The 22,374-nt window shown below is 42.3% G+C and overlaps 1 protein-coding gene across 1 annotated transcript in view; it reads right to left on the bottom strand.

The window, feature by feature from the left end:
- Positions 1–5,300: 5,300 nt before the first annotated feature.
- Positions 5,301–22,374, bottom strand: part of Gxylt2 (glucoside xylosyltransferase 2) — a 96,726-nt gene continuing 79,652 nt past the window's right edge. The window contains exon 7 of the mRNA XM_052722043.1: positions 5,301–16,793. Coding sequence (XP_052578003.1) covers positions 16,611–16,793 — 183 coding nt within the window. The 3' untranslated portion in view covers positions 5,301–16,610. The remainder of the gene's footprint in view (positions 16,794–22,374) is intronic.

The raw sequence follows: 22,374 nt of genomic DNA, 5'->3' as shown, positions 1-22,374 counted from the left end.
GGCCTTGAACTCATTGAGATCTGCTTACCTTTGCCTCTTGAGTGCTGGGATCAAAAGACATGGGACACCATGTCTGGTGACAGTGGAATGTTTTACACCTCCAAATGACAGACACTGATTTAGGTTTGTCAAAATCCTGTGTTCTTGTCGAATCTTCTGGACTCTCAAGAGAATGCTCATCTTTTAGAGATATCCAGGTCCTGACACTTCTTCTAACATTCTAAAATCTGCCATTGGTAACACACTACTAGACTGATCATTCTCAATTTGTGGAGAGAATTAGAATTGCTTGGAGGAAGCTTGAGGAGAGGGGACATCTGGATCCTAACTCCCAAGAGTCAAATGGCCTTGAGTAGGAGGGAGGATTGTCCATTTCAGCAAGTGTCTAAGTCAGTCATTCTCGAGTTACCTGAAGGGCTTGTTCAAACACAGAATGTGGGCAGGAGTTGTAGTTCAGAGACAGAATGCTTCAGCATGCCTGAGGCTGTAGTCTTGACCTCCAGTACCACTAAAGCCGAAACCCACACCACTCAAAGCAGGCTGTGGAGGTCCACTCACAGGTTCTAGATTCAGTTAATTCTGTGGCAGGATCCAAGGATAGCCATTGCTATCAGGTCCAAAAACACACTGTAGGAACCATGGTCCAAGGGGGAATACTAATAAATGTGGCCCCTGAGACCACACGTGGAGAAACATAATGCATACCTTTAATCCCAGCACTCAGGAGGCAGAGGCACATGGATCTCTGTGAGTTCAAGGTCAGCCTGACCTGCATAGTGAGTTCCAGGGGTACACAGTGAAATACTGTCTGTCTAAAATAATAATAATAAAAAAAATCAAAGGTGTTACTCATGGCAGATAATAAGACAAAGATGCTGTGGGATGTTCTGTATGCTGTGAATGTGTTGCTCTGATTGGTTGGTAAATAAAATGCTGATTGGCCAGTAGCCAGGCAGGAAGTATAGGTGGGGTAAACAGACAAGGAGAATTCTGGGAACAGGAAGGCTGAGTCAGGAGATGCCAGCCTGCCGTCTAGGGAGCAGCATGTAATGGCACACAGGTAAAGCCAGGGAACTTGTGGCAACATATAGATTAACAGAAATGGGCTGAGTTTAAATGTAAGAGCTAGTCAGTGGTGGGCCTGAGCTAATGGCCCAGCAGTTTTAATTAGCTTCTGAGTGATTATTTTATAAGTGGGTGCAGGGTCTGTGGGGCTGGGCAGGACCTGAGGAAAACTTTTAGCTACACAAAGATTTGAGTGTTTTCCCTGGGGGCCAAGACTGCAGAACTGTGGGGCAAAGAATTAGGGGTAAGACAGGAAAGCAAGGAGGCCAATAAATAGAGCACACACTATCAAGGACATTCCCATTATTGGCTCTTTGAACTTCTTCTACTGGGGGGTTCTGGGATCAAATTGTGGAGCAGACAATTCCGTTACCCACCTGATGAGAGTTAGCCAGGGTATAGACACACCCACTCTGGTCAGTCTATTTAGAAGCCTATTCCAGGAAATGTTCGTTTTCCAGCACCTTCTTCATGCCATTAAGCAAGCAGAGAAGGTGTGGTGGCAGAGGCCAGGCTGCAGGCAGTCAGGGCTGGGAAGTGGAATGAGAAGTGCTTTGCATGGCATTCATGTGTGTGTGGAGAATAAGACAGAAAGCCCAAAGGTAGCTGTACATGCAGAAACTGTGAATCAGAGGGCAGCTTTAGAGGGGTTCAGTCCTAATGTACAACAAACCAACCACTTTAATTCTTTTGTTTGTTTGGCTGGTTGGTTGGTTCGTTGCTTGGTTGGTTGGTTAGTTAGTTTTTCAAGACAGAGTTTGTCTGTGTAGACCTGGCTGTCCTGAAACTCACTCTGTAGACCAGGCTGGCCTTGAACTCAGAGATTCACCTACCTCTGCCTCTCAGAGTGCTGGGATTAAAGGTGTGTTGCCACCACCACCACCACCACCACCTGGCCAATTCTTTGTTTTTGTTTTTTTTTTTTAACTTCTATTTTTGTTTTATGTGAATGGGTAATATGCCTGTATGTATGTCAATGTCTTCAGAAGGTGTTGGACCTCTTAGGCCTGCCTGGAGTTACAAATGGTTGTGAGCTGTCATGTGAGCTGCCATGTGGGTGCTGGGAATCAAACAATGGTCCTCTGGAAGAACAGTCAGCCATTGTTCTTAACCAACGAGCCATCTCTCCAGCCCTCTTAATTAAAATTTGACATCAAATGTTTTCCCATTTGAACACATCTTGGTTTTGTTAACTATTGTCTATATTACCACCCATGTGCCAGCAATAGCAGACCGTCAGAGGACCTGTTTTAATCACTGGTCAGAGTTCAAACACTTGGTGTACCCAAAATGGTATAATTTCTTAATTTTTTTGTTTTAAGTCTGTCTGTATCCTTGAAATAATTCCTAATAATAACTTAACTGAAAAATCTTGTTTCTAAGCCAATGAGATGATTGATTGTATAAGAACACTTGCTGCCCACCCTGATTTATTGGTGAAATTAAGGCCACTCCACGTAGTTAAAAGGGAGGTTTATTTAGTGGCGTAACTTACAAATGAAGGGATAGGTAGGTTGCAGGCTCTGGAAAAGACGTAGCGCAGTCCTGCGGTGTTTTCTGGAGAACTCTGCTCGGTCTACCTCCAGCGTCCAGGGTCCAGGAACCAAGAGAGACAGTGCATCCGGATCTCGGGTCTTCAAGGTCCTCTCTTGGCCCCGCCTTGTAGGCGTGACAGTTACCGGAGCCTCAGTGGGGGTTGGAACTTCCAGATCAAGGCTGGAATGGCTACCCACTACACTGATTACCTAAGTTTGATCCCTGGGACCCACATGGTGGAAGGAAAAAACTGATTCCTAAAAGTTGACCTCTGATCTCCACATGTGTACTGTAATACATGCATGTATGTGTGTGTGTGTGTGTTACAGATAAAAATAAATTAATTTGAAGAATCCAATTTTCCAATATGACATATATACTTGTCATTTAACGCAACATGGCAATCCCAGAGAAAGGGAATGTTATTGTTTTGTTAAGTCCTATGTGTTCACTAACAACAGGTGTTCTCCCAAGTTCCTTTACAGTCACACTTTACACGTCATAAATGATATACACACTACAGAAGTGAATACATTTACACTCATGACTTTGCCTACAATTATAGGGGACTGCTAAACTACTCTTGTCCAACAAACAGGGTTTATGACTAGATACCTGCAATTGTCTATTTGGTTAGATTACTGAATTATTTCTGGGGAAGGCTTTAGGTGGCCCGTGGTTGTTCACCATTCATGGAAAGTGAATTTTTTAATCATTTAAAGACAAACACTAGGAGAATAATTTTCTTGATGTGTTGGCCCAGCTTGGCAATGTCATTTTTTCATCTGGACATGGAGACAATGTGTTTCTGCAGATAAAAAGATGCTCTTGAAATGACATGAAAATTTTATGGCTGGAATCCTAGAAGGATGTCCAACTGTTTTCAATAAAATATTCATGACAAAAGCACTGTGAAAGAGATACATTTCCCTTGGTATCATTTGAGCCTTTGAGTACACACAGATTTTTTTTGGGGCGGGAGGCAGGTACCTTTTTACTTACATGAGCCAATCCATGTTCATATTTTGTCTCTTTGTCTCTCTGTCTCTCTCTCACACCTCCACACTAAATGAGCTATATTTGCTATCATTTACTATTTAAATAGTTAATGATGAAATAAATTGGTACCAGGAATAGGGTGGTTTCCAGACAAATGCCCTCCCCACAGCCATACAGAACAGACTGTGCAAAGACTGAGAATTTAAGCAGAAAACAACTTAAAATGGTCTCTGCCTCAGCCTTATCTTCTTATGGGTAAATAAATCCCTGAGAAACAACTCAATAAACTTTCAGCGAATAGAACTTCCTACCTCTGCACCAACCTTTACAGGAAAAGTAGTTTTTAAGGGTAACCAAAATCAGAGTTCTGAAGCTTTGCTGTTAGGGCTGGATCCCAGATGATCATGTAGCCAAATCATTTATTTCTTCATTAACTGTGATGAACAGTGTGTTCATCATCCAAGTCCAGGACAGAGAACAAAATAGCAAGGGTTGCTCCTTTGAGAGGAACAGTGTCTCCTGGGGAAGACAGTCATAAGTATGACACAAGTATTGTATTGTTACTATTTCTTTTTCTACTGTTTTTTTTTTTTTTTTGAAACCAGGCTTCAGAGACCAAAGTATCCTAGAACTGACAGACATCCACCTGTCTCTGCCTCCTGACTGCTGGGATTAAAGGCACGTGCCACTGTGCCTGGTTTACTGCACAAAAATGAGTATACAAGAAGGCCTTGTCATCCTTGGGGGATCACAGGAAGCTTTCAAAATGGAATGACGCCTTCCTTAAGATCTGAAGAGTAGTAGACATTCATCAGGTGAAAGAAAAAGGAAGGCAGAGGGGATGCTAGAGAGGCTCAAAGTCCCTGTGATGGGTAGAGCTTGGAGAGAAGAATGGAAATTAGTGAAGAAGTGGGGGAAGGAAGTCAGGAGGAGGCCGGGGGTGGATCACGAAGAGACTTCCTGGCATATCTGAAGAGCAGCTTGGGCATTATTCTAAGAGCAAAAAGGAGTGATGGAGGAGCTTTACACAGGGAGGGCTGGGGCTGTGAAGTCAGGAGGGTGAAAACCTGGATCAGAAAACTTGGATGCAGGGAGTAATGTTTTCAGCAGAGGTAGCAGCAAAGGTAAACAGAGGAGGCTGACTCAGTTGTTATTGAGGATCTCTCTCTCTGTCTCTCTCTGTCTCTTTCTGTCTCTGTCTGTCTCTGTCTCTGTCTCTGTCTCTGTCTCTCTCTCTCTCTCTCTCTCTCTCTCTCACACACACACACACACACACACACACACACACACACACACTTCTGACAGGCTCTCACTAGCTTCAAACTCAAGATCATCTTACCTCAGCCTCTTGCGAGCTGTGATTACAGGCATGCTCTGTGGTGCTTGGCCTAGAATGTATCTTTTAACCATTATTGTTTATTGCTTTCTATTATAGCAGCTTTCTTTCTTTCCTTTTTTCTTCCCCTCCTTTCTTCTCTTCCCCTCTTTATTTGGGGGTCAGGGCTGTGGATTGAAACCAGGGCCTTGTGCATGCTAGGCAAGTGTCCTAATCTGAGTTACACCTCCACCTTCAAGTAACACTATTTTTAATATAGTTTCAAATCCTCAGAATGAGACCTTGGGAAGACATGCCAGACTTGCTCCACGGTCTGGATGTCCATCTCCTTCCTAACTGTATAAAGCCATAAAGGAAACACACATGCTTAAAAACATTCATTTATTCAATATACATTAAGAACAATGTAGGTATTGTTGTGGTCCTACCTGCCTGGAACCACACACCTTTGCTTTCACTCTCTAAATATTTTTACTAAATATTACCTAAATATTCACCACCTAAAATGAGTTTAGAGACTCTTTCATGAAATCTCAGATGGAAAAAAGTGAGATGTACATAAGTCAACATCCCATCCCATGCTACGTAAGTCAAAGGCCTTGGCAGATCAGCCTTTGTTTGGATTTGGGTTGGTACAATTCAACTGGGGTTATTGTATCACAAGTTCCTACTTCAGCAGACAGGTCCCTGGGAGCAGCATTAGCTAGTGTTTGCATATAAACTGAGTGCTTACCATGTGTCAAGTATTTAATGTACATTTCTTCAGTTATTCCTCAGAACATTACATAAGAGGAGAGGTATATAAACAGACATTTCCTGTCCTGACCGCGTGGTCCCAAATAACCAACTCAGAGGCTGAATATGAATTATAAATGCTCAGCCAATAGCTAAGGCTTGTTACTAGCTAATGCTTACACTTAAATTAATCCATATTTCTATTTATGCTTTGCCATGTGGCTTATGGCTTGCTACCTCATTTTTTACACATCCTGCTTGCCTGGGGCTGGCTTTCATCTCCTCTGACTCTCATGACTCTGCCCTTCTTTCTCCTATTATTCTCTCTGTGTCAGGCTGTCTCACCCAATTGCTTCTTGCCCTGCTATTGGTCAATCAGTTTTTTTTTTATTAACAATGAGTATAATCCATAGCATTCCCCCCTTTTTGTCTAATTAAAAAGGAAAGTTTTAAACTTAATATAGTAAAACTATATACAACAAAAAGTTATTAAGTAAGAATTACAGTAACAATATCCAATCCATTTGCATTTGGCAAAATTAGACAAAATAATTATCTATCTTATCTTGGTGAGTCTAAAGTTTTATACCAAATGTCCTACTTGTTCTTTGTATAACCAAATTCCACTACCTGCAGGAAGTAACCCAAAGTATACTCAAAGAAGTGAAATTTGGCAAATGGACTTGTTTCATTTTGCAGAGTCTGGAAAATCAAAATATGTACACCATACCATAGATGTATATTCAGGATTTCAGTGGGAAACTGCTTTGAGTTCTGACAAGGCTGATTTTATAATCACACATTTGTTAGAAGTTATGGCCATCATGGGGATACCTGTACAAATTAAGACTGACAATGCTCCAGCATATGTTTCTAGTAAAATGCAACAGTTTTTTTTTATATTACAATATAGAGAATATTACAGGTATACCACACAATCCTACAGGGCAAGCAGTTATATATAGAAAGATCTAACTGAACTCTAAGAGATATGCTGGGGTAATAGAGACCTCCCCCCAGAGATAGATTGCACAATGCTCTATTAACTTTAAATTTTCTAAATGATAATGAGAAAGGAATGACAGCTATGGAGAGACACTGGATAAAAGAAAAAAAACTGAATTAAATCAGCCTGTATACCTTAAAGATGTGTTGATCTCAGAATGGAAACCAGAGTATGTGTTACATTGGGGAAGAGGTTTTACTTTTGTTACCACAGCAGAAGAAATGCTATGGATATCATCAAAATTGATAAAAACTAGATTCAAACAAGAGAGACCTCTTTATTAGAAGAGGTGATAGTTCATCAAACAATGTGACCATTCAATTTAAACTAACTTATAAGACTAACAAATGCTTTTCATTTGTTATAATGAATTGCCAAAAGGGAAGCTCCTAAAAGTTAGGGATGGGGCAGGGTTTTGTGTTTGTCTTTCCAGGAGAATGAAGGCATCCAACTAAGGAATCTGAAGACCACTGGACAAATGAGACATCTGAAGAAAAAGGATGAATCATCCAGAGACAATGTCCCAAGAAAAAGAGTAAATTGGCCTCTTGGTATATCACATTTCCAACAGGATAAATTTTCACAGATCTTCCCAAATGTTTGTTTCTGCTATTCTCTACAGACATATAATGCAAATAGCCTTTTTGCAGTCCCAGTTCAATTAAAAATTAAAGCTAGCTTTGGAGTTGGAACATGACTCTCTCTTTCTCTAACCCAGGCATGCCTGTTAAAGCAAAATCTAAAATCTCTATCTCATGTCAGAAGAAAGAGCCATCTGATATGGGACAGAAGAAAACCAAAAAATTAAAGGACTATTCTACTGGGAATAATCTCAATTCTTTGGTTCTATTTTGATTCTTTAAACTTTTTTAAAGGTATGGATTTTATATCAAAATTTATAAGATTAATATATATATTTTTTAATTTTTGTCATGATATTAATGGTCATATAGAGTACTAACTAATTCTAGAAAAAGGCTTCATCTAGCTTCCTGTACATGATTTCAGGTTTGAGTCTCTTTTAGGTAACTAGGAATTAAGGTTTTGTACTCTGGATGTACATAACAAATTATGATACTTTAACCTCTTCAAAATATGCTACATATGACATTTAAAATATTTAAGTTTTCTGCAGTGAACCATGATCATGCCTAATAGCAACCTTTGAAGTATCCAAAAGGAGGATGGGGCCCCACAATGAAGATTCCACCTGGATTGTGGTAATGTCACTAAACTGACAAACACCACCCAAAGATTGCCTTTGGACTACAAACTGCTCAGGACAATTTCAAGGTGGCTGAGATGGTTCAGCCTCACAGACTACTCTAGCTAGGACTTGAGATAAGTCCTGTACTTTCCCATTACACAGAGACTGGACATCAAATGATACAGCTAGCTCTCCCAGGACTTGACAGTTATCCCAATTCTTTTTCCAAGGTCCCCTAAAGATGCTGCTGCCCACAGACAACAGGAAGTAATTTTAAGAACATGACACCCACATTCCCAAGAAGTGGGGTGGGAATTTTTTGGTTGTTCAGTGAGTTATGGATATTTGTCATTGTTTAGGGGGGTTGGTTACAAGTTGTTATTGGTAATGATCAGGGAAAAAGCTGAACAAAGGGGATTAGATTCAGGGATCTTGTTCAGAAAAGAAAAATGAGGGATATGGGAATGATAGAATAAAAGGGTAGGTTATTGAATCTACTTTTAAACAAAAAAAGCAACTACTCATCTTAAATATTTTATATTGGTATGGATTTTGTATACTGATACAAATTTGAGGTTATTTTTGTTATACTAATAAATGTTTCTACTCTTAAGATATTTTTGTTAGAACCTCCTGTACCTACATTTCTACTCTTGTTTAAGATATTGCACCTATATAGCTTATTTAACAATGTGATGTAAAATTTTAGTCCTTGAAAGTTATTATTACATACTATTTAGGTTAATAAAGAAATGCAGGTCAGCAGTTAGTCACTTATTATAATCAAACTTGTGGTCATGTTAGGTATGTTTTCAAGGTCAAATAGATATATTTTAGATAGACAGGTAGTCTTCAAACACTTCAGAGATTTATAGAATATGGCATTTAAGATGTTTTAATAACATAAGGTTTTTATGACAATGAGACATGTCTGCTCCTGGCAGCACCAAGAAGATGATGGGCATCAAAGAAACTCCATATGGAGTTTACTTTCTTTGTGGCAGAAGTTAGCCATGGGGCAATAAACTGCCCTTGCCTCAACTGCTGACAGTATGTTGTCCAAATTGGACACAAGCAGGACACAAAAGAAAGTGACTGCTGGACTTTGCCAAGACAAGGCACAGCAGTCCTTCAAAAATCCTGCTTCACAGAAAAGTCTGTCAGATATTCTAGAGCTGTAGTCCAAAGATGGATGTCCCAATTTGCAGAGGAACCTTAGGTGACTATCCAGTCAGCCATCTGTTTCTGTCATTTCTTAGTTCTGGAAGTTGTTTGCTATGCACTTCCTGTTTACTGAAGTAATATTATATCCTTCTTAGGTCTCTCATTGAGTTGAAGACTAGCTAGTTATAGTTATAGGTTTCCTTGTTACAAAATTCAGAAAAGAAACTCACAAAACAGGTGTAAAGTGTATAAGGTTGAGAGACATAAGATAGTTTTGGGTTGATAATACAAGTTAGGATAGAAAGTGAATTAGCTACAACACTTTGGACTCACCAAGATAGGATAGATAATGGAGTATTTTCTCTGAGTTTGTCAAATGCAAATGGACTAGACATTGTTAATGTAATTCTTGCCTGTATATATTTGTATATAGTTACCGTACTTATTGTATATAGTTTTACTATGTTAGTTAAAACCTTTGCTTTTTATTTAGACAAAAAGGGGGAAATGTTGTGCAATATTTTGATTGTGTTCTGACAAATAAAGCTTGCTTGGAGTCAGAGGGTGGTGCTAGCCACTAGCTGACCATAGAGGTTTGGAGGACTGTAGACAGAGGAGACAGGAAGTGGTAAGGCATGGCTGAGAGAGGATCTTGCCCTTTTGTACTGAGGAATTGAAGAAGTAGGAAGCAACTGTTGGCTGCTCCCTGTTCTCTGATCTTTCAGGTTCTTACCCCAACATTTGACTCCCAAATTTTTATTGATAAGATTAATTAGAATAACACTTCAGAGAGGCACCTCTTATTCCCTTAACACAAAGAGGCTGGTAAGGTGTAGAGAGTTATGTTCTATCAGACATTGGTGGCACTAGGATTTAAATTTAATTTTGAGGGTTGTGGAAACGGCTCTCTGTTAAGAGCACATACTGCTCTTGCAGAGGACTAAGTTTGGTTCCCAATAACCACATTGGGCTACTCACAACAGCCTATAGCTCCAGCTTCAGGGAATCTGGTGCCATCTTCTGGCCTCCTGAGGCACTGCACTCATGTGCACATACCAACAAATGTACATACACACACATAATTAAACTTGTTTGGTTTGATTTTGTTCTGAGACAGGGCGTCTCTGTGTAGCCCTGGCTGTCCTGGAACTCACTCTATAGACCAGGCTGGCCTTGAACTCAGAGATCTGCCTGCCTCTGCCTCCCGAGTGCTGGAATCAAAGGTGTGAACCACCACAGAGGTGGTGCCTGGTCTACAGAGCTAGTTACAGGATAGCCAGGACTACACAGAGAAACCCTGTCTGGGATAGGGGTGGGGAACACTTAAAATTTAGTCAAATATGAGGAAAAAATTCAGTAGATGAACTGAACACCTTATGCTGATTCTAAAAAGAGATAATAGGAAAAATGTTTCTATCAGCTTTGAAGCATTTCAGTTATTTTTGTATGTGCTGTAGCCAAACAAGTCAAGCCCAGTTTTGCTAAACACAACAAGGGATTATGGAGAGCTTATTTTCACATTCGTCAAACTTTGTTCATTCTTCCTTGAACAGAGAGGACTACCAAAAAAACAAATAACTTATGATGATGCTATTATAAGCAAGGTAAAATTTTTAATGATTTTCAAAAAATAAACTATGCTACTTATTAAATACTCTTTACTAGTTATACATACTTAAGATACACTTTTAGGCTTAAAATCTTATAAAGAAAACATACATACATAATTCAAAAGTAATAGCAAATAACACATTTAAAGCTTCTAGTTTTAGAAGAGGTGAAATGAGAGACGACATTTAAAAAGATGAGACAGTTATTTCATCTTGGTACTAGTCTCCCAATTTACTCATTATTATAATTCTTTGTCTTTGGGTTACTCTTTTTTTAATGCATTTCTTTGCAAACAAAATGTACAACAACAAAAACATCCATGTTTTCTGATTTAAAAAATGCATTCAGGGACTCCTTAGGAGCTCTGAACAATGGACACGCCTTTTCAATGACAATACAAACACATCAACTCAGTGGAGAAAAAACTGCACCTGCTTCTCACATGCTCACACACACAGTGACACACATGAGTTTTATGTTGAAGACTCAGGAGAATATTTCCAGTTTTGACCTGCGAAAAACAAAAACTAGAACAAAGTTCTCTCTTTGGCCCGAGAAATCTTGTCAGCGTTAAATGGCAGCAAAGCTATTGTGAAATGACCTAAGGGTTAACCATGCAGAATTCTTCAACTCACGGCTACAGCAGAAGTTGGCGTCGCTTTTAACAGGCATGTGATGTGTGTGCAGGGGTTAACTTTTTAAAGTGTCTGCAAGGGTCCCATCATAGAAGACTGCATCTAAGGTCCTGATAGAACTCTCTTCTGTCTACACAGGGGTCCCCAAGTTCTTTCTCTTGGTCAACTAAAGCCCAAGTTCCTGTAGTACCCAGATATTTATATTGTAGGCAGAGAGGGGAAGGCATGAAAAAAATAACAAAAAACAAAGGCATAAGAAGAGTTGCTCCTCTCCGTTAAATGGCACTAGTCCACTAACAGTGAATTTCTGAATTTCGTCATGAAATGATATCCATTTTGGCTCATCAAACACATGGCATTTATCCTTTATGAGTAAATGCCAAATAATATTTACTATAGTTCTACATTTGGTCACAGGTGTCCTGTTTGCAGGGCATGCTGTAATGACTTTTAACTTCCTGAGTCACTATTTTATGATCAATCACAGTAACTTTTTGTTTGAGACAGAGCACTGTGTGTGTGTGTGTGTGTGTGTGTGTGTGTGTGTGTGTGTGTGTGTGTGCATTTGGTTTTGTTTTTGAGAAAGGGTCTCACTATGTGGCCCCAGCTGGTCTGGAACTCACTTTGAAGACCAGACTGGCCTTGAACTCACAGAGATTCACCTGCCTCTGTCTCTCGAGTGCTTGTATTAAAAGCATGTGACATGCTTCAGTGTTTTTAAATTTTTAAAAATTGTATGTATGCGTATTTTGTCTGCATGTATGTCTGTGAATCACATGCATGCCTGGTATCCTAAGAAGCCACAGGAGGGTATTCCATTCCCCTGGAACTGAAATGACAAATGGTTGTAGACCACCACGTAGGTGCTAGAAATTAAACCCAGGTCCTCTGAAAAGAAGAAATGTCAGTGCTCTTAACCACAGACCCATCTCTCCAGTCCCCTGTCTATCTCCCCTCGATTTTTTTTTTTTTGTGAAAAAGGCCTGAATGACCTGGTACTCACCATGTAGCCCTGGTTGGCCTCTAACTCACAGCCATCTTCCTAAACACTAGGGTTTCAGATGTGAGCCACCATGCCCAGAGCTAGCGCTGTGAATTGTGTTTTGATTACGCACGGTTTGGTTTGTCGGTTTCCTTTTGCTTTAGGGACACTACAAATGCATTCGTAGAAATATTGGCCAGCCTCTGGGAGTGTGTAAGCGCCCACTTCGGAAGCAGACAGTGAAAGCGCTGAATATGAGATCCAAACGTCACAAAAAACTGAAACTTAGAGCACGGTGCCCCAAACGCTAATGCAACTGTCAAAGCTGAGGAGGTACTCCAACTGATTTTGTAGACAGGACTTGCTCAAGTATTAGAAACTTCATGTAGGTCACAATTTCTCAGATTTACATTGGAAATACACAGCAAGAAATAATGTCAGCCTCTCTACTAACCCTGCCATTGAAACCTCCCATGCGACATGTGCAAAAGCATGGCCACTGCTTGCTATTAGAAAGTGCTCTGACATTCTCCACAGAACTTCATAGCTACTACATCTGTGAAGCAGATTTAAAAAAAAAAAGGAAATGAGAAAAGAGAGAAGGCAGATGTGGTAGTGGTTTGAATGAGAATGGCCCCCATAGGTTCCTATGTTCGCATGCTTAGTCCTCAGGTGACGGAAGGTGTGTCCTTGTTGGAGCAGGTGTGTCCCTGGGAGTGGGCCCACACGAGGGCCAATCTCTCTTTCTGCCTGCTGCTGGAGGATCAGGATGTGAAGCTCTCAGCTACTGCTCCAGCCTCATGCCTGTCTGCTTCCCGACACGATGATAACGGACTAACTCTCTAAATGTAAGCAAGTCCCCAGTGAAAAGGTTTCTGAGAGCTGACTTGGTCAAGGTGTCGTTTCACAGCAATACATCTGTGACTAAAAGACAGAAGGGAAAGGCGGGGGGGAAGGAGGGCAGACCTGGAGGAGACCAGAGAAGCAGACTTAGCTGTTCCCAGTATGGATTCAGTGTGGTCTAGGGAGCTGAAAGGCAGCCTGTAACTTCCTACCACAGACCACATATTTTCGAAGTTCAATGAATAAACACGTGTGGCTCTTGGGAGTTCAAAGGTGTTTGCCAGGAAATACCAAAGGCAGAGAAAACCCTACCTTGTAGTAATATCTTAGTATAGAAAATAATTACCATTTTGAGGTAAAAAGAGTTGGAAGAGAAATTTTTGGTTTTTTTTTTTAAATTCTCCACTAAACACCTAAAATTTTTTAGAACACAGCATGGGAATGCCATGGTGGGGGGAAATCACATTAGGTTTCAAAGTGTCACGTGATCGTACTTGGTCCTTCAAGAATGTTTTAAAATTCTATCACTGACCTTCACTGGCAACAATGTTCTGGATTCAGTTGGCATCAAACTGATGAGCATCGTGAGCAGACCTGGCTTTCAGAAAACTGAAGGCGTTGTTGTATTTTGTATTTGAAGGCTTCTCTGAAGACTGGACGGTCTTTGGATCTGGTGACCAATGGAAAATCTAAATAGTGCTCCTGGGTTCACTGGATGTTCGGAACAGACAGAAAGGAGACCGGAATGGAAGTCAGTGTTTTCTGTGTACATTCTGGCTCCGTCACGGAAACCTAGTTTGTGGGTATTTACTGCACATCCCACGTGCCCACAGCCAGAAAGACCGGAAATAAGAGGTCATGTCTGCTGGTGAGAACACAAAACAACAGTAAAAATGAGAGTAACACATCACTGGGTTGTTTCCCTAACAACAGCAGGCTGTAGGCTAGAGGAGAGAATGGCCGTACCTTAGCATTTCAGCTTTTCCTAAGTGACTAACCTCCACACCTGTGTCACACCCCGACTGCCTCTGCATGCTGAAGTATTCTGCTGTCTCCTCAGGGAGACACAATTCTGCTGGCACAGGGACTGTGATAACCTACAGGACTCGGATACATGGGCTACCACATGACACTAATAAAAATAACATTTATTATTTTCCACGTTCAGATTGCTTTCTATGTAGGGTGAAGAGAACTCAGGATGTTTATTTTCAATTTTTTCTTCCCTGGAAAACAGGATTCATGTTACACAATCCTGTGTTTTATAGAAATGTACTTATATCAAGTATGTTCCTTTCTCTGTGTTAGACTTTCCTCTTTTAGTTTGTGGAGATGATACAGGCCCCTCCTAGTTCCCTGGGCTGCAGGAAGACATCAAAAAGGTCATTTATGCAAAAGTCATTTGAGATAAATAAAGCATTATGCAAAACATCCCTATGCTGATACCAACCTTAAGAGCAACTAGGGATTAATTCGGATCCCTCATGGGGGTAGAATAAGAACTTCCTCTGCTGTAGCTAGGAGATAGGATTGCAAGGCTTCTAAGCTAAGGGCTGGCTAACCACAGTGAAAATGAAAAGAAGCAGAGACCCGAGGCTGCTAGGAATTTGAATTTTCTTGCCGATGAAATTATCTGAAATATTTACTTTGAGCAAATTAAATCTGAAACTGGAGCTGGGTGTGGTGGCACACACCTGTAAATCCAGTACTTACTTGGAAGTGGAGGCAGGCAGGTTGTGAAATCCTGTCTTTAAAAATACAAAACAGAACAAACCAAACAAGGCCTGGGGAGATGACTTAAGAGCATTGGCTGCTCTTGCAGAGGACCCAAGCCCAGTGCCCAGCACCCAGGTCAGGAAGCTCACCACTTGTAATTCAAGCTCAAGGGGATTTAATTCCCTCCTCTTCTGGTGCCCACAGGCACCTGCACTTACATGCCTGTACAGAGGCACAGACACAGACAGAGACACAGACACATAGTTAAAAATACAACGAAAACGAAAACAATGGAAGCCAAACAAACATCTGAAGTGGTCCTTGGCTTTCTACCACTGCCCAGCAGTCCAGTCAAGTGCTCTCGTCCGTGGAGAAACACAAAATACTACTCTTCGCTAAAGAGATCCCCTGGGCTTTCTCAGAAGCTTTTGTTGCATAGACATTTCTCACGATTGCGCCCTCCTCGGAGCTCAGCAATCCTTCTGAGATGCACTCCCAGACGCATGCTTCATCTTGAAATGCTGCCCAATTAGCTGGTCTGAAAGCCTCTTCCAGACACGGCAGTGCTGTAATTATCTCGTCTGGCTTTTCAGTCTCCCCCATGAAATCTTAGCACAGAGGCTGCTCCTTACCGAGGTCACGCGTTTTAAACGGGTTACAATGGAAATACAGAAGTCAGGGAAGTTTTAACGAGTCTGAAAGGAAATACATTAAAACGGTGACAACCTTTTCAAGCGGTTGGTAGGATTATGTCTAATCTAATCTTGATTGCGTTTCGTTGACCTTTATTCTCTCCAGGTTTGTCTCATAACACATATTATCTTTTAATTTTTGAAAGTTATCATTTTATTTTATGTATGAGGGTGTTCTGCCTGCATGTATATCTGTGCACATTATGTGCCTAGAGCTTGTGGGGGATAAAAGAGGGCATTGGATGCCCTGGAACTGGAGTTATAGATGGTTGTGAGCCATTATGTGGGTGCTGGAAATGAAATGCAGGTTCTCTGGAAAAGCAGACAGTGCTCTTAACTGTTGAGCCATCTCTCCAGCCCCTATGGTTATTTTATTTTATTTTTTATTTTTATGTGCATTGGTGTTTTGCCTACAAGTATGCCTGAGTGAGGGTGTCGGATCCCCTGGAACTGGAGTTACAGTTGTGAGCTGCCGTGTGGGTGCTGGGAATTGAACTGGGATCCTCCAGGAGAGCAGCCATGCTCTTAACTGCTGAGCCAACTCTCCAGCCCCCTACTGTTATTTTTAATATTACATTTCTTTATTTGCAGGTGTGAGTGTGGGTACACATGAGGGTCAGAGGATAACTCCCATCTAGGGGATTGAACCCAGGTCATCAGGCATGGTAACAGATGCTTTTACCACTGAGCAAACCTGCCAGCCCCAATACATATTCCTTTTTAATAGGGTGAGAGAGCAAGTTGCAAAGGAAGAATCTCTAGAATACCAGATAATTACGATCCTGCATAACCCAGCAGGGTCTCATATTCGGAGGCTAGGAAAGTTCCCTTTCTTCACCCACTGAGACAGTGTTAAATTCATGATAAGAACTTTAAAAACAAGATAAATACAATTTTAAAAGAAAATAAAGAAAAGCATATTCCCTTTTAGGGATAACTAACTCAGCATAATGTAACCAGGCATTTGAAACTCAACATTTACAGAGCACCATTAAATATTCACACACACACAAATATCCAGGCAGCGTAAGGATCCATGTCCTTAGTCACAGACACCAGGCTGACTCAAAGCAAGGTGGACACTCAGCTCATGGAGTTGGGGCCCACGTGGATGATGACGTGCTTCTCATAAGCCCTTCTCATTGTTTTCTCAATCTGCTTCAGAAACACCTGGGGGATCCGCCCACACAGCGTGTGCACTGTCTCCAAAAACTTCAGCTGGAGAGGGTAGTACATGGATTGAAAAAGATTGTCTTGAAAGGGAAACTGAAAGATGATAAGAAAGAAAGAAAGAAAAAGCTTGTTATTCAAGTGCTGGTTCAAACACAAATCACTCTTACTGAAACCCATGACAGTGTAAAGTTACTGAGTTCTGACTCAGTGGTACAGTCCCACGGAATCATTTAACTCTCTGGCCCCTCATTCTGTTTTCTCTCTCTTTCTTTGAAGTAGGGCCTCCTATAGCTGAGAATGAGCTTGAACTTGGAATCCTTCTGCCTCCATCTCTGGTGTATTAGGATTATAGCATATACCACAATGCCCAGTTTTCTTGCACTTAGAAAGCAAGCCAAAAAAGATGATTTGCTTGTTTCCTAAGGCTCTTCAAGTCTGAAAACAATGTCTATTTCTAAGGGGCAGACAACACATATATGTATATGTATATGTATATGTATATGTATATGTATATGTATATGTATATGTATATATCACCGAGTAGAATACAAGACTAAAGCCGATAGTCATTTTGAAATTTACTACAGTAAGACACTGAATTTATTTGTTTTCAAAAGATGTATTTATTTTATTTTATGTGTATGCATATATGTATTGTACTATGTGCATGCATAATACCCACAGAGGTCGGAAGAGGGTACTGGATCCCCTGGAACTAGAATTATGCCACTATGTGGGTGCTGGGATTTGAACCTGGGTCCTCTGCAAGAGCAGCAAGTGCTGTTAACCTATGAGCCATCTCTCAGCTCTTATTTATTTTTTTTAAATATTTTTGCCATTCAAGAAACGTAATGGCATGTCTATGGTGGCTACAGGAGGCCAACAGTTCGGCGACTACAAGTTAAATACATTGGCAATGAACTTTCTTTCGATATTGTAGGCACCAGGCTGGGAATGTGGCTCACTGTTAGAGCACTTGCTTAGCACTCTAAAGTCCTGAGTTTGAACCAGAGCATAGAGGTGGGCATGGAAGGTTAGGGGGAAAGGAATTAAGAGGCCAAATGTCGGTGATAATTTTGAGTTTTTTAAGTTCATTCAGTATTGGACATTTGCAGATTTGTCTTGTTTAATGTCTCTTATTTTCCCATGGGAAATATGAATGAGCAGTATTTTCCAAAATAAACCTTTCGAGCTACTTAGAAACTAGTGTGTGCCAAGCTTTATCACCATCCTGTTGAAAGAGAAAGGTAGATGAAGTCAGACTTGAACTCCTGGCCAGTGAGGAGAAAAGAGGAAGGAACAGAAATGTTAAAGGGCAGGACACTCTAGCCCCAGAGCAGAGTGGATGGCTATCTGCTTCCCTAGAACACACCTCCCAGTCTTTCAAGGTCATCAGAGACATGGCCTCAGCATGTGGATCAGCAAGGTGACGAGGTAACTTGAGAATGAGCCAGCTCAGACACCACTGCTTTCTCTCACAGCCCTCAGCCAGTCAACCAGAAGTCCCACGGATTCTATCACCACAGCCCCTTCTCCCTACCCTTCCACTTCCACACGAACTCTCACTAGCTCACCTCTCACCTGTATGGCTGCTCTCAGGCTCACAGACAGCCCGGGTTGCCTCCCTCTTGCAAGTCCGCAATTAGTTGACAGAAGCCACCATAAATCACTGCTATCACTTTCCTGCCCAGACTTCCCACTGCGGTCCAACTCTTGCTTCAGAAGCTCCAGGTGACCCGGAGCCCTGCTGCATCTTTGTCCCTTCCGTTATCTCTCCATGACGGTTGAGGTGACTATCTTGACATGCTCTGGGCACACCGACTTCATTCCCATCTTGGAGAGTTTCCTGATTATGTCTTCTGGTTGGCAGGATCTTCCCCATGAATGCCTCCCTCTGACTGAGTTTCAGGCTGGCATGGGCCTTCCCTAGAAAGCCGGCTGCTGAAACAGCCCTCTGTAGCCAGTTCTCTACACCTACCTACCACCCTGTTCCTCTGAGAATGCCTTTCACTTCTGACAGGGTCTTTCTTTCTTTCTTCGTTATGGGAAACTTTTATATCATCTGGCTTTCTCTGCTAGAACAGAGGTTCTTGACCACAGGGCTTGGTCTATATTGCTAGCTTCCAAATTCTGGGCAACTGGAATTATTCCTATATAAGCTAGGCTTTATAGATGACTGTTGAAAGAATTACTGAAGAATATCTGCCTGATGACGTTTTGGAGGGTCACGATGGGATCTGTTATACCCAGTCCATCACACAAACACATAGACACAGGGTTAGGCTGTGTGCATATGGGAAAGGCAGCAAGCTAGGGAAAGACACAGATGTGAAATGTCTGCCATTAAAACGTTTACATGCTGAATACAACTGCCAGGTGTGCGGCTAAAGTTTAAAGGCCTTCATTTTGTTAATCCTCACAAGTGTCTCATCAGGACGCTTTCTTTCTCTTTCTCTCTCTCTCTCTCTCTCTCTCTCTCTCTCTCTCTCTCTCTCTCTCTCTCTCTCTCTCCCTCTCTCTCCCTCTCTCTCTCTCTCTCTCTTTCTTTCTTCTTTCAGGCCTGAGGACCGAACCCAGGGCCTTGCGCTTGCTAGTCAAGCGCTCTACCACTGAGCTAAATCCCAACCCCCGCTTTATTTATTTAAAAGTATTTATGAATACATTTTAAGTGTTTTTTTTTTTTTTGTGTGTGTGTGTTTGTGTGTGTGTGTGTGTGTGTGTGTGTGTGTGTGTGTGTGTGCATGCCCACAGAGGCCAGAAGAGATTGTTGGACCCCCTGGAGCTGGAGTCACAGGTGGTCATGAGCCATCTGGCATGGAAGCTAGGAACAGAACTTGAGTCTTGTGAAAGAGCAAACACTCTTAACCGCTGAGCCATTTCTCCAGCCCTCAGAAGGTAAGATTATTATCTTCATTTTATGATGAGGAACTCAACTGAGGCTCAGTAAAGTAAGAGCAGTTAATGACTTAAACAGACCGGGATAGAAATGGGGTGTGAGCCCAGGTCTGCCCAGGCGGAAAGTCAGCTCCCATCCTTTACCGTATGATGAGACCACCACAGCCCAGTAGGAAAAGATGGGCATAGGGGAATCCAGCTTTACAATGGAGTGTCTTACTCCCAGGCTGATCTGGAGTTAGTGACTGTCCTGATGGAAATGCCTGAATGAAAACCGTCTTTGGAGGTTAAACTGCAGAACTCCACGGAGTGATTGTGCAGAACTGTTTAAGAAGCAAAGTCATTTGGCTGCCTTTCTGATCCCCGGTGAGAACACACCAGATGACTCATAACTCAGTCACAATTGCTCAATTCCAAAGCAGGGCCAGACAACACGAGAAAGCGGAGCGGGCTCCAGGGAGCCCACACGGCTGCATGCTTTCTTGACTTCTAGCCGTGCTGCGGATGGGTTTCCCCTTGAGGCAGTGTTTGAGTAACCAAGTGTGAGAATGTCACCGAGTGCACAACAGATTGTGTAATTTAATCACTTGCCCTTTGAAAACTAAACAGCAGGAAACAGGAGAAGAGGTGCTCATTCAGATGCATGTTAAGTGAGCCCCTATGGGGAGGGCAACGCTGGGATTTCCAAACTGGAATTTTTTTTAGCAAAATGCTCATCTTCATACACACAGAGATGTTTTACAGCTGGGGGATGGCTCAGTGGGTCACAAGGATGCATCACAAGCAGGGAGATGGCTCAGTGGGCAAAGTGTCTGCCACAAAGTGTGATGTCCTATATCTGGATCCCCAGAACCCACGAAAAGCCTGACATGGTAGTGTGTGTCTGTAATTCCTGTGCTGTTATGGTGGGATGGGAGATAGAGATGGCGGAATCCCCAGAATCAGGACCAGCACAGTAAAGCACAAAGAGAGCCTGCCTGCAGAGGGCAGAAGGTGAAGAACAACCTCCGAAGTTATTCTCCAACCTCCACACATAGCTGTGGCATGTGCATGTCTGCACGCCAGCACTAGGTTCCCAGATTACCAAGAAGAAATAAAAATAATACTTAAGGAAGTCCATGTCAGGGGATTGGCAAACAGTTCTTGTCAGGGGAGGGGGAGATGGCAAATACTTTCGGCATTGTGGCCCCACAGTCATGACTAATAACCTCTGCCGTTGGGGTGCCAACGCAGCCAGTGACAGCACATGAATGAACAGGGCACTGTGTTCTCCCACGGCTTGATTTATGAATGCTGAAACACAAATCTCCTATGGATTCTTCATGTTGGAAATGTTGGCTGGTCCCTGCTCTGTGTCTTGGAGGGACAGCTTAAGGAGGGCACTCTTTGCAAGTGCCTGCTCTTGGCTTCCTACTCACAATCTCAAGGTAAAAGACAATGGGCAACACAGAACTTCCCAAGCTCACAGAATCCTGAGCCGCTCCTTAGCACGCGTTCATCCCTCTCTTGAGGGAAGAAAGAGTGGGCTCAAACTATGTGAGGCTCCACTCACTCCATGCCAACATTGTACAAATTGTCATCCTTTATCCATGGGGGATACATTCCTACATACTTGGTGGATGCCTGCGACCATGATGAGTACTGAACCCTACAGACTGGATACCCTGTGGCTACTGCATTACTAGTAGGTGGGTAATACATGCAGTGTGGATATAGGCACAAAGAGATGATTCACATTCCTGCACGGCAGAGCAGGATGGCATCAAATATCATCATGTTCCTGGGAACAGCCCCCAATTCCCAACTTACGAGGCATGTAATTCTGGAATTTTCCGTGTCATATTTTTGGATCATGGTCAGATGTGGTGACTGAAACCATGCAAAGTAAAACCATGGGGCAGGGGCTCTATCTACCATGTGATCTTTGAGACCAACCACAGACAGTTATAGGGCTTTCCTGGAAGGCCTTGTGGGAGGGGCTGCTCTTTCAGGGTCCACTTCCCAGAAGGAGTCTTTAAGGGCAAGGACTCAGGCCTTCTGCACTGGGCAGCCATCCTCACATGCACATCTGCATGCCTAGCCTGGATGCTCACTTCTGAAGGCCTCCCTGCTGGGTACCTTGGCTGAGGCACTTTCCTCGACTTGGCTTCAGAACCTTCTGTTCCTAACCTCCCCTAGCTCTCCATTCCTGGCTCACGGTCCATAAGGTGCAGGAGTGTTTTCCTGAGGTCCTCTTGGCTATGAGAAGACTCCTACCATCTAGGCTATAGCCACACACCCCTCACATATCCCCTTTGGTGGTAAAAATGGCAGGCACCTCTTTTTGCTGGTACTGCTAAGTGAATAAAGACTTGGTGGACTGGGGATAAGACTCAGTGGGCAAAGTGCTTGCTATACAAGCTTAAAGACGTGAGTTTGATTGCCAGCACCCACGTAAAAGCTGTGTGTGTTGGTGTACACCTGTGATCTCAGGACTGGGGGCGTGCAGACAGAAGATCTCTGGGGTTACTAGGCAAACCAGTGAGCTCTAGGTTATGTCTCAAAATATGAAGTAGAAGGGCTGGAGAAACAGCTCAGTAGTTAAGGGCACTGGGAACATGGGCTCAATTCCCAGCACCCACAGGGTTTCTCACCACCTTCTGTAACTCCAGTTCCAGGAGATCCAAAACCCTCTTCTGTCCTCCCAGGGTACCAGTCCTACATGGGGTGCATCTCTGCAGTCAAAACACCATACACATAAAATAAAAATAATTGAAAAAATAAGGTGGGAAGTAATCGA

This window comes from Peromyscus californicus, unplaced genomic scaffold (assembly GCF_007827085.1).
Source record: "Peromyscus californicus insignis strain IS unplaced genomic scaffold, ASM782708v3 Scaffold_6__1_contigs__length_162567912, whole genome shotgun sequence".
NCBI classification, from domain to species: Eukaryota; Metazoa; Chordata; class Mammalia; order Rodentia; family Cricetidae; genus Peromyscus; species Peromyscus californicus.
This window is presented reverse-complemented; position numbering and strand designations above follow the sequence as displayed.